Source organism: Chrysemys picta, chromosome 3, assembly GCF_011386835.1.
Source record: "Chrysemys picta bellii isolate R12L10 chromosome 3, ASM1138683v2, whole genome shotgun sequence".
In the NCBI taxonomy this organism is placed as follows: domain Eukaryota; kingdom Metazoa; phylum Chordata; order Testudines; family Emydidae; genus Chrysemys; species Chrysemys picta.
The window spans coordinates 80,917,368-80,930,409 of NC_088793.1; the positions used below are offsets into that span (position 1 = coordinate 80,917,368).

Consider the following 13,042-nt stretch of genomic DNA (forward strand, 5'->3'; position numbering starts at 1 on the left):
GAGTAAAGTAACCTTTGGGAACTCCACCTCCAAAACATGATTTTTCCCCCCTTTCCCTCAGCATTTCAATAACATTAAACCCTCCAACATAGCCTTGTAATCTCTGTAAAGGTACCTGCCTGATGCTGACAGATAAACACACGATTACAAGGCATCTCCCATGGGCCTCAAAGATTGGGAAGAATCTCCAACCTCAAAAACAATTTCATTCTAGTTTGACTTTAAGTTTGTTGAAAACACTTAGTGAGCAAAATATCCATGCATCCAATCATACACACCCTTCCTCTTCCTCTCATTGGGGCTTCCCGAGCATTGCCCATCCCAAATGTTCAAAACTCCTGAGTCTGGCTCCAAAAAAAACCATAAGTTTGGCTTAAAAGTCATGAGATATTTAAAATATAACATGCTTTGCATTCTTTTCATTTGTCTTCTGGTTTCTGAGCCTACCAAGGTGTACTTAGGACCCTTTTTGAAGCGTTTCTCCACAACAATTAGGGTTAGAGACTTACTGTTTTTGTTATTTTAATGACAGCTGAGATTCTCACATAGTCATGAGGACAGACTGACAATATTCTCCAACATCCTGAATGAACTTTACTGAATTAAGTTAAACTTTATTTAATTTAGTTTAATACTTTGGGGCCTATTGCATTAAAAATGCAATTGTGTATGTATTATTGTGGCTTTAAGTAAAAACAGAAAACATTGTGAGACTCACAAAAAAATCATGAGAGTTGGCAACACTGCTTTTCCTGAAAAATAACTGTGTGCATGATTGGGCCTCATAGGTCCAAGCTACTTATGTGATGCTAACTATAGCATCCTCTATGGACAACTCAGCCTTCCAATTACCCCACTAACTCTCTGGCTAGTATAATACTGTGTCTTTACTGTCTGTTAAGGTTTCCTGTCTATGTCAAATCTACAAAGAGACAATAGAGTTCCCTTCCCATACCCTCCCCACCCCACCCTGGCAAAAAAATTAGCTTCTTTCACTAAGAGAAAACTGGCAGAGTACAATAATATTTAAATGCTTAGGGCCCACAGATCACTAATGGCTTTTCGGCCACTACTGTGTTAAGAAGGAAATTTGTAGTTGATTATGACTTGAAAATGTGTTCTCTGAGCTACACACTGTGACTTTTGAACTGAAATATTTGAACCAGGTCTGTCACAATGGGGAGGAAGTAGGGGCCATTTCTTCCCCTGAAGCTGTTCTGATGGGAGCTGGGAGCTCTACTGAGCAACTAGTGTCCTTTACCTGCTAGCTGCCTGCAGCCTCACAAGTGGGAAGGAGGAGAAAGTTGCTTTGATTACCCCATTACCTGCTTCCACGCAGGGCTATGGGAACCATCGGAAGAGGGATAGGAGCTTGACTGGCCATCCCAGATCTAAAAGGATGGCTAGCAACAATAGCTCTCCTCCCCAACAACCACCCAAAGTGGCCCAAGAGATAGGGAAAGGAGAAAGCTGATAGCCAACAGTGATTAATGCCTTTTTGATTTTCTACCCCCATTCCTGGAGCAGATTGCAGCAACCTGGAGGCTGCTCATACTTTCTTTCAGAATTTACCTAAAAATTTCACCTATGGTCAGGGACAAAGATAGGAAATTTCATCCCAAAAGGAATATGCTTGAGAATGTTGTGAGTAACTGAGAGGGGGCAAGCGGGGACTCAGTCAGAAGGCTTGTCTTACAAACTGCTATAATATGAAAATAAAGGGAAGAAGTATTCCATATTATTATAGCTACATGTATCTGCACTACATAATGCCCTATACAGCTACATATTGTATGTAGATATAATTATAATTTTCAAAGTTATATAAGTGGCTTTGCTGAAGCCTCATCATGGTTTCCATTTCCTAGCTGTAAACATACACACACACACCTACATTAGGGAATACGTGTAAAGAATAGTGCAGTGTAGCAGTATTGTGTGAATCTCACAAGCAATTCAGATGCACAGCAAAGCACAAAACCAAAGATGTTTACTTCCAGCACCTGAGAAGTTAGATATGTGACAGAGATTGCTGCACTATTAGTTCATTTATTAAATGATAGTACTTAATTTCATTTACAAATATTTTGATCATTTTTTCAAAAATTGTGCAGATATATTTGTATTGCAATTAGTTTAATTATTTAGGCCTGATTCTGCAAACATTTAATTATGTGTGTTACTTTACTCATAAAATTAGCCCTATTGAAGTCTATGAACAACTCAACATGAGAAAAGTTATGCATCTGCTTAAATATTTACAGGATCGGGGCCTGAGAGCTGAATTCAGCACTAAGGCCTGGTCTACACTACGACTTTAATTCGGATTTATCAGCTTTAATTCGAATTAACCCTGTAACCGTCCACACAACGACGCTATTTAATTCGATGTAAAGGGCCCTTTAAATCGATTTCTGTACTCCACCCCAACGAGCGGAGTAGTGCCAAAATCGATTTTAGCAATTCGAATTAGGGTTAGTGTGGCCGCAATTCGATGGTATTGGCCTCCGGGAGCTATCCCACAGTGCATCATTGTGACCGCTCTGGACAGCAATCTGAACTCGGATGCACTGGCCAGGTAGACAGGAAAAGCCCCGCGAACATTTGAACTTCATTTCCTGTTTGCCCAGCGTGGAGAGCACAGGTGACCACAGATACCTCATCAGCACAGGTAACCATGCAGGCTGATAATCGAAAAAGAGCACCAGCATGGACCGTGAGGGAGGTACTGGATCTGATCGCTGTATGGGGAGAGGATTCAGTGCTTGCAGAACTTCGTTCTAAAAGACGAAATGCAAAAACTTTTGAAAAAATCTCCAAGGGCATGATGGAGAGAGGCCACAATAGGGACTCTGAGCAGTGCCGCGTGAAAGTCAAGGAGCTCAGACAAGCCTATCAGAAAACAAAGGAGGCAAACGGTCGCTCCGGGTCAGAGCCGCGGACATGCCGCTACTACGCCGAGCTGCATGCAATTCTAGGGGGGGCTGCCACCACTACCCCACCTTTGTTCGTGGATTCTGGGTCGGGGATAGTCTCGACGCCTGAGGATTCTGCCGATGGGGTAGAGGAGGAGGAGGAGGAGGAGGATGAGCTTGCAGAGAGCACACAGCACTCCCTTCTCCCCAACAGCCAGGATCTTTTTCTCACCCTGACTGAAGTACCCTCCCAAGCCTCCCAAGCCAGTACCCAAGACTCTGACCCCATGGAAGGGACCTCAGGTGAGTTTACCTTTTAAAATATAAAACTTGTTTTAAAAGCAAACGGTTTTTAATGATTACTTTGCCTGACTTTGCATTCGCGGTCAGTTCAGCTACTGGAAAAGTCTGTAGCTACTGGAAAAGTCTGTTAACGTGTCTGGGGATGGAGCGGAAATCCTCCAGGGACATCTCAATGAAGCTCTCCTGGAGGTACTCCGAAAGCCTTGCCAGAAGGTTTCTGGGCAGTGCATCTTTATTCCCTCCTCCATGGTAGGACACTTGACCACGCCATGCTTGCAGCAAGTAATCTGGTATCATTGCCTGACAAAGCCTGGCAGCGTATGGTCCCGGTGTTTGCTGGCATTCAAGCAACATCCGTTCTTTATCTTGTTGTGTAATCCTCAGGAGAGTGATATCACTCCTGGTAACCTGGTTGAAATACGGGAACTTAATTAAGGGGACAGAGGTGGCCGTTCCTACTGGGCTGTTTGCCTGTGGCGGAAAATAAATCCTTCCCTGCAGTTAGCCAAGCGCAGATGGGAAATTGGCCCTGAGTTTTTCGCGTTTGGCTAGCAGGGATCTTCCCTGTTACCAGCCACGCGGTGGGGGGAGGGTACCGTGATCATCCCAGAGAATTCATGGCGAGGGGGGGGGCAGCGGCGGGGGGGGGGGGTAGTTTGGTGCCTGCAGGGATCTTCCCTGATACCAGCCACGCGGTGGGGGGAGGGTACCGTGATCATCCCAGAGAATTCATGGCGGGGGGGGGGGCGGCGGCGGGGGGGGGGGGTAGTTTGGTGCCTGCAGGGATCTTCCCTGATACCAGCCACGCGGTGGGGGGGAGGGGTACAGCGATCATCCCAGAGAATTCATGGCGAGAGGGGGGGGGGGGTTAGTTTGTTTTCTGGTGCTGCTGAATGTTAACAGAAAAACCGCAGCACTCTACTTGCCTGAAGGGGCCCAGACAAGCCCCACCACACTGCCCCCCCCCCCCCAACTGGCTGAGATTGGCCAGGCTTCTGCAGCACTCTACAAGCTATGCTTGGTATGTGGGAAAGGACGGCGCAGAAGCTTACCATGGCCGCATGCAAGCCGAATTCTGTTGCCCAGACCTGTGATCTCTAGCAGCAAAGCCACAGGCACTCAGCATTAAGAGGCAAAATGCGACCTTGCACAGAAATCACATGTGCTATGTAATGTGAACAGTGTTGGTCACCGTGAAAGAGTATAAGCATTGTTCTGCAAAATGTAGCTTTTAAAACAATTCTCTCTTTTTTCCCCTCCCTACAGCAGCTGCAAATTCCTCAAGCCTCCCTCCTCCATCCCGAAGGTTATCACAGATAAGGCGTCGTAAGAAGAAGACGCGAGACAAGATGTTTTCTGAAATTATGCAATCCAGCAGGAGTGACAGAGCTCATCTGAATGAGTGGAAGGAAACAGTTTCAAAGTATAGGAAAGAAGTCAGTGAACGTGAGGACAGGAGGGACCAACGTGAGGAGAGGAGGGACCAACGTGAGGAGAGGAGAGACGATCGAGATGAGAGATGGCGGCAGGAAGACCAGAGGATGAAGGATGCAACGCTGGGGCTGCTCCGGCGTCTGGTGGAGGTTCAGGAACGGCTGCTGGAAAACAGACTGCCGCTTCAGCCCCTGTTTCACCCTCCCCCGTCCCCATGTTCCGTATCCTCCTCACCCAGACGTGTAAGAACGCGGGGGGGGAGGCTCCGTACACCTTCCCATTCCACCCCAGTAGACAGCCCAAGCAAAAGGCTGTCATTTTTTTAACCTTTTCTTTGTGCCTTTTTCCTTCCCAGCAATCCTCCTCCCAAATACCACCCGGGTTCCCTCCCTCTTTTTCTAATCTATTAATAAAGAATAAATGATTTTTAAATGATAGTGACTTTATTTGGTTTGAAAGAAAGCTGGGGGAAGGGGCAGGGTGGGTTCCTTACAGAAAATCAGTCAGTAAAGGGGGAGGGTTTTCATGAAGGAGAAACAAACAGATATTTCACACGGTAGCCTGGCCAGCCATGAAACTGGTTTTCAAAGCTTCTCTGATGCACAGCGCTTCATGGTGTGATCTTCTAATCGCCCTGGTGTCTGGCTGCACGTAATCAGCAGCCAGGCGATTTGCCTCAGCCTCCCACCCTGCCATAAAGGTCTCCCCCTTACTTTCACAGAGATTGTGGAGCACACAGCAAGCAGAAATAACAATGGGGAGATTTCTTTGGCTGAGGTCAGAGCGAGTCAATAATGAACGCCAGCGACCTTTTAAACGGCCAAATGCACATTCTACCACCATTCTGCACTTGCTTAGCCTGTAGTTAAACAGCTCCTGACTCCTGTCCAGGCTGCCTGTGTATGGCTTCATAAGCCATGGCATTAAGGGGTAGGCTGGGTCCCCAAGAATAACTATGGGCATTTCAACATCCCCAATGGTTATTTTCTGGTCCAGAAAGTAAGTCCCTTGCTGCAGCCCTTTAAACAGAGTAGTGTTCCTGAAGACGCGAGCGTCATGAACCCTTCCCGCCCAGCCCGCGTTGATGTTGGTGAAACGTCCCTTGTGATCCACAAGTGCTTGCAGCACCATTGAAAAGTACCCCTTGCGGTTTATGTACTCGGTGGCTTGGTGCTCCGGTGCCAAGATAGGGATATGGGTTCCGTCTATTGCCCCACCACAGTTAGGGAATCCCATTGCAGCAAAACCATCCACTATAGCCTGCACATTTCCCAGAGTCACTAACTTTCGTAGCAGCACCTGAGTGATTGCTTTGGCTACTTGAATCACAGCAGCCCCCACAGTAGATTTGCCCACTCCAAATTGATTCCCGACTGACCGGTAGCTGTCTGGCGTTGCAAGCTTCCACAGGGCTATCGCCACGCGCTTCTCAACTGTGAGGGCTGCTCTCATCTTGGTATTCTGGCGTTTCAAGGCAGGGGACAGCAAGTCACAAAGTTCCATGAAAGTGCCCTTACGCATGTGAAAGTTCCGCAGCCACTGGGAATCGTCCCAGACCTGCAACACTATGCGGTCCCACCAGTCTGTGCTTGTTTCCCTTGCCCAGAATCGGCGTTCCATGGATAGAATCTGCCCCATTAACAACATGATCTCCAAAGCACCGGGGCCTGTGGTTTCACTGAATTCTGTGTCCGTGTCCGTGTCCATGTCCTCATCATGCTTGTCGCTGCGCTGCCGCCGCCGCTGCCTCCTCTCCTCGTTTTTCTGGTCCTGGCTGAGCATAAACTCCACAAGAACGCGCGAGGTGTTTACAATATTCATGAGTGCTGTCTTGACCTCAGCGGGCTCCATGCTTGCCGTGGTATGGAGTCTGCAGTGTTCACCCACCCAGGAAAAAAGGCGCGAAAATGGTTGTCTGCCGTCCGTTGCTTTCATGCAGGGAGGGAGGGAGGGAGGAAGTGAGGCTGTACCCAGAACCACCTGCGACGATGTTTTTTGTCCCATCAGGCACTGGGATCTTAACCCACAATCCCAATGGGCGCGGGAGACTGTGGGAACTATGGGATAGCTATGGAATTGCTACCCACAGTGCAACGGTGCAGAAATCGACGCTAGCCCCGGTACTTGGACGCACACCACCGAATTACTGTGCTAGTGTGGCCGCACTCATTTCGACTTTATACAACCTGTTTCTCAAATCCGAATTATCTAAATTCGGATTAATCCCGTAGTGTAGACATACCCTAAATATCTGATCTAAAGTTCACTGAAGTCAATGGGAGTCTTTAGTTGCACTGGGCTTTCGATCAAGCCATAACCCTCCTGGGCTATTTAGTATGACAATTAGTTTGTTTTAAACATCTTAAGGAGATGGGAGTCCAAAACAGCTTAGATGTAGCAATTTCCTAGGTTACAGTGTAGTTTTTATTTTATTGTTTTTTAATATATAGGAGAAGAGTATTTTATAGCATTTAGAAAACACTCTTTTAAAAAATGTTAATGTAAATTTAAAATGAATGAGAAGAAAATGCTTGAAAGCCCTAGAAATGTGAGGGTCATAAAACCCTTCACTGAATTACTTGAAACTGGCAGTACTGAAGCTGTTCACTGCCTGCAGAGTATCTTTGAAGTTGACATAGTGCTAATAGGTGAAATGGTGGTTTGATTAAAAACCCTGTTTTTATTTTATTAAGGAGAAAGTGCAAGCTATACTGTTCAGATGAGTATTAAAACTGCATTTCAGACTGACTAGTTCATCTCTGAAAAACAGATTTGGAAAGGATGTGAATTCAAATTGATGGTTTTCCTGAGAGTTAGTGACCATGTAGACTTTCACAGTCCTCTACACTGATGTGTTAAACTTGAGATCAAAATATTATTTCATTTTATTTAAATACTGGAAGTTAAAAGGGTTATTGATGTATGACAAGTTTTAGGGTGGAAGTTACTATAGAAGCACTGTATCTTGGGAATTAGACAAAATTCCAGATAAAATTTCAGGTACTGCATTTCTGATACCCCAACTCATATGCTGATGTACCCATTAACATTTTTAAAGGTCTCTCATGCTGAAATTAAATGCAGTAGGCTTAGATAGGTTGTGTTGCTGTCTCTGTTAAAGGAAAATTCATTGCCATGGTTAACTGTGTCAGTCTTCTATTAGATGTGTATTGGTGCATCTTTTATGAGAGGAATATAGGCTGATGTGCCATGTTTAGATGAATAGGAATATGTCACATGGATCATGACATTTCCACCCTTTTAGTCTACTAAATAATAATAATGTTTAACATAATTAAACTATACTTTGAATAAAACTGTTGCAAAGTTTCCCTGAGGCAAATACCCAGACCACTTTCAGGAGAAGTACTGTAATTCTGTGTTCCAGAGTAGCAGCCGTGTTAGTCTGTATCCTCAAAAAGAACAGGAGTACTTGTGGCACCTTAGAGACTAACAAATTTATTAGAGCATAAGCGGGCTGTAGTCCACGAAAGCTTATGCTCTAATAAATTTGTTAGTCTCTAAGGTGCCACAAGTACTCCTGTTCTTTTTGTAATTCTGTGAAGGAATGAAGACAGCATGGTGAGAGCTACTCAAATTGAAGGTAGCATCTGTAGCAAAAGAAGTGAACTTTCTTGGGGCCTACAATGGTTTTATATTTTCACTCTGTAATTACTTAATACTTACACACTAATGTGCATAAATCCTATTAAAATGAATCTCTGCAGAAATATCCTGCCCAATGCCCTCCACCTTGTGTAGTCATTGATACCTGTGCAAAGTGCTACTATTCTGATTCAGCAGTGTTATATATTCACTTTGCACATGTGTAAATGACTGCCCAGGGTGCAGAGTAGGTGGGAAATCAGGCCCCTCTGTGTGTGTGTGTGTGTGTGTGTGTGTGTGCAGGGCTGGTGCAAGGAAGTTTGGCGCCCTAGGCGAAACTTCCACCTTGCGCGCCACCGACCCCCCCCCAGCCCTGCGGCAGCTCCCCGCCACCCCCCGCCCTGAGCGCCCCGCCCCCCCCCCCCCCCGGCGGCAGCTCCCACCCCCGGGAAGCCATGCGGCAGCTCCCCACCCCAGCTCACCTCTGCTCCGCCTCCTCCCCGAGCATGCCACCCCCGCTCTAATTCTCCTCCCCTCCCAGGCTTGCGGCGCCAAACAGCTGATTGGCGCCACAAGCCTGGTAGGCGGGAGAAGTGGAGCAGCGATGGCGTCCTCGGGGAAGGGGCATAGCAGAGGTGAGCTGGGGTGGGGAGCCCTGCGGCAGTTCCCCCCCCCCCCGCCCTGAGGCACCCCCGCGGCAGCTCCCCACCCCGCTGGCCCGGGGAGCCGTGCGGCAGCTCCCCACCCCAGCTCACCTCTGCTCCGCCTCCTCCCCGACTATGCCACTCCGCTCTAATTCTCCTCCCCTCCCAGGCTTGCGGTGCCAAACAGCTGATTGGCGCTGCAAGCCTGGGAGGCGGGAAAAGTGGAGCGGCAACCGTGTGCTCGCGGAGGGGGCGTGGAAACGCTGTAAAAAAAATTGGGAGCACCACTTTTTGGCCCCCCCCAAATCTTGGCGCCCTAGGTAACCGCCTACTTTGCCTAAATGGTAGCACCGGCTCTGTGTATGTGTGTGTGTGTGTCTCCAAAACTAATAGCAACTATGGATTACTTCAAACTGTGGAGTTTGCTACTTAGTTTTCATGCCAGCTGTAGAAATACTATCCACAGAGTCTTGTGACTAACATTCAGAAGTTCTTATGCCGCAACATCACTCATAGCAGTCGGAGGTAGCACTGGTACTAAAATATCCAGTCCTGGCTTACTTTTTCAGTATGGAGATGCACTATTGTGGGTATTTATTTTAGCTTTCCAGTCAGACAAACCAAACCACTGCAGACCCTCTGTGAGAAAGTCCAACACATGTGAAAATCTACATAAATCAAAGGGTGACATCCTCACCCACTCTTTAACTCTTTTACACAGGGCTGGAGCTGTTTTCTGGGTGCCCCCTCGCAAACCTCTTGTCAGGAGCAGGGTCACAGGACCCAGTGATTTGTCTAAGCTACACTAGTGGCTTTCCAGACCCTGGAATAGCCCTGATGGCGTGGGTGCTTAAAGCCACCTCTGTTCAGGTTTAAGCATAAAAAGAAAGAGAGAATCAAGACAGTGCAACATCCAGGGTTTGCTTCTTCCTCCACATACACTATTCTGTGTCTTCAAACACTTTCTGAAAGTAGAGCTCTCTAAGTTCCTATATATATGACCCCCTCTTGGGAAGCTTTTACTGTAAAAAACTTTAGTGCTCACCCCCAAGCTGATAGTTCTGGCCTCCAAGGTGCACACAGAATCTCACCCAAATTCTCTACCTATCCTCCCCTTGCCTCAGTAGAACAGCAATGCCACTAGTTAATCCCATCATTCCCATCTCGGGGCTGGGCTCTCTCTCTGCCTCTAGCCAAATCACCACACTATATTCGGGGTACTTTATCTAGGCCTTTGGCTGTTCCTTTAGGCCTCTTTCCAGGCTCTTCCAAAGCCCTTCCCATGCCCTTTGACTTGAGAAATCCAACATCAAACCCTCTTTCCTTCAGATCTTTCAGCACACTGAGCAAAAAAGGAGCTCTTATATGCCGCTTCTCTCCCAAGCCTTCCTTCCTTGAGGCCTACAGCTCCCATCTGTTATAGGACTGTTATAGGGGTTTGGAACGGGTCTCATATGAGAAGAGATTAAAGAGGCTAGGACTTTTCTGCTTGGAAAAGAGGAGACTAAGGGGGGATATGATAGAGATATATACAATCATGAGTGGTGTGGAGAAAGTGAATAAGGAAACGTTATTTACTTGTTCCCATAATATAAGAACTAGGGGCCACCAAATGAAATTAATGGGCAGCAGGTTTAAAACAAATAAAAGGAAGTTCTTCTTCACACAGAGCACAGTCAATCTGTGGAACTCCTTGCCTGAGGAGGTTGTGAAGGCTAGGACTATAACAGCGTTTAAAAGAGAACTGGATAAATTCATGGAGGTTAAGTCCATTAATGGCTATTAGCCAGGATGGTTAAGGAATGGTGTCCCTAGCCTCTGTTTCCCTTTTGGGGAAAGGGCTAATATACCTTGTACAGCCTCCAAACAACAATGTTGAAGTGTGTTAATGCAGTTTATATTATATTGTGGTGGAAATCTCTTGCCTTTCTAAAAAACATTAAACCACAAAAATACTCTGCAGTGTTAGTGCTTATTCCCATTTTACAGAGGCCCACAGAGTTTGCATGATCTGCCCAAAGTCAGCCAGTCATTGACAGAGCTAAGGGAAGGACAAGATCTCTCAGCTCCCAGTCCATTTTTCCAACAATGCCCTTCTCCCTATTGTATTTAATACCATAAAATAAGCATATCTATCCTTGATAAAGTACTTTTTAACAGAAAGGGGAGAGGGGGGTTTCTAATCTTTCAGTGTAATGCCCTTCACACACACACACCAGAGCGTATGGATGCATATACTGTTATCTTTTGAAACTAATAAAAACCAGCCACTAAGAAAATGTAGTAACATCCATCAAAGGTAGAGCTGCTCACGATCTGTGAAGCTCACCATGAGCTGCCGCTCACAATAAAGAAAAACTTGCCATGTAGAATTCATGAACCATATAATCTTCCACGTGAAAGCTGAAAGAACTGGCTTTCTGTACAAAGTGACATTTCACAGGACAAATTTAAGTTTAGCTTAGTACTTCTACAAAAGGGGGGGAGGGGTCACAGAAACTAACAGCATCAATCAGACTAGGAAATTGGAAAGGACAAAAGGGTAATACGAGTGAATTAATTCATTTACTTTGGCTATTTAGTGCTATTCAATGGGAATGGTGGTGTGCAGTATCCCAGTCCTGTGCAGCATTAATATATAGTGAAACAAAAATCACACTGATGACCTGCAGCTCGGTTTTATTAGCTTTGGTTCCTGGGTGCTACCTTTTTACATCTTTTAGGCAAACAGTTGTTTTTGCACTTCCAAGTTACATATTTTCCAAGGAATTAAAAGCTTGACTTACAGAAAACAAGGGCTTTATCATTTCATGACAGTTTAACCAAATTTATTCTTAAATATCAGTGAACGGGGAGAAGAGCCAGGAGGCTCTGAGATGCTGACCTCCAAAATGGTCTGAGTAACATGGAGAGAGCTGGTGGCACACTCCTTCCAGCCCCAGGGGATCCTGGGAAACCACAGAGGTGAAGGTATCAGTGTGGAAGCCTGGTATCTCTGTACTGCTCTCCTGAAACAAATCTGACAGCACAGATCCTACAGAAGATCTGCTGTCTTTGCAGAGTAGCAGCTGTAGGGGGGCTTCAAGCATCATTAACTGCTAATCAGATTTCCAAATGGGAAATCTCTGGGGTCAGCCAGAGACAATGGGCTACCAGCACTCTGAACCTCCACCCATCTGCCCTAAAACAAATTCACACGGTGGTTCAATCCCACACAGCCGCAACTGAGGGGCTTCTACAGGATTCCAGAAAAGCAGACATGATGCCACAAACCTCTTCTATTCCCCAGTGCGAGGATCCTCTGGATTTATGTCCCCTGTGTTTGCAGAATGAGAAGGAACGGTCCAGCCACAGGTGACTACATGCTAATTGTATGAGCTGACGGAGGAGCATGCAATTTCACTTAACAGGTAATAAATCTCAAATTAATTTTCCTGTCATTTGTACTGTGGCTTAGAAAGCAACATAATGACACTTACTGTGTATTATTCTGCATAATTGCCATGCAAATAAAGGTTGCATATGGAATAACAGTCACATTCCATATTCCGGACTATGTAGCAACCCCACACCCTGGCCTTGGACTGAGAAATGGCTTCATCTCCCCAGCCTCCTTATACTCTCCACAGATAGAGCTCAGATACTTTGGATTTATGCTGTTGAAATAAATTTGGCCCTGAGTAAACTTGTAGCGCACATACCTGAATTTGGCCTCATACTCCCCATGGGCTCCCAGGGCACAGGACTCTGCTGGTCTTACAGACAAACAAATGAATCTCTTGTTCTTCCTGCAGTCCAAGGCTGAGCTCCCAGAAGTTCTAAGCATGCACTGCTACAGGCTGGGGACCAACTGGCTAAGCAGCAGTTCTGCAGAAAAGGATCTAGGGGTTACAGTGGACAAGAAGCTGGATATGAATCAACAGTCTGCCCTTCTTGCCAAGAAGACTAATGGCATATTGGCCTGCATTTCTAGGAGCATTGCCAGCTAGGGTAACCAGATGAGAGGAAGAAAATATCAGGACAAAATGGGGGGGGGGTGTCCACCGGTGAAGAAAAAAAAAAGCCGAGTGCTGCCGGCGGAGCAAAATATCAGGACAGAATTGCATCCCGACCAAATATTGGTCGGGACGCGGGACAAAC

At 46.2% G+C, this 13,042-nt stretch overlaps 1 protein-coding gene across 1 annotated transcript; it reads left to right on the plus strand.

Moving 5' to 3' along the window:
- The first annotated feature begins 2,293 nt into the window (after positions 1 to 2,293).
- On the plus strand, positions 2,294 to 5,044 carry LOC135982288 (SRRM2 protein homolog rsr-2-like). Its single transcript, XM_065588263.1, has 2 exons — positions 2,294 to 3,218; positions 4,485 to 5,044. The coding sequence occupies exons 1-2, from the start codon at positions 2,678 to 2,680 to the stop codon at positions 4,976 to 4,978; spliced, it is 1,035 nt and encodes a 344-aa protein (XP_065444335.1). The 5' UTR covers positions 2,294 to 2,677; the 3' UTR covers positions 4,979 to 5,044.
- Positions 5,045 to 13,042: the final 7,998 nt, after the last annotated feature.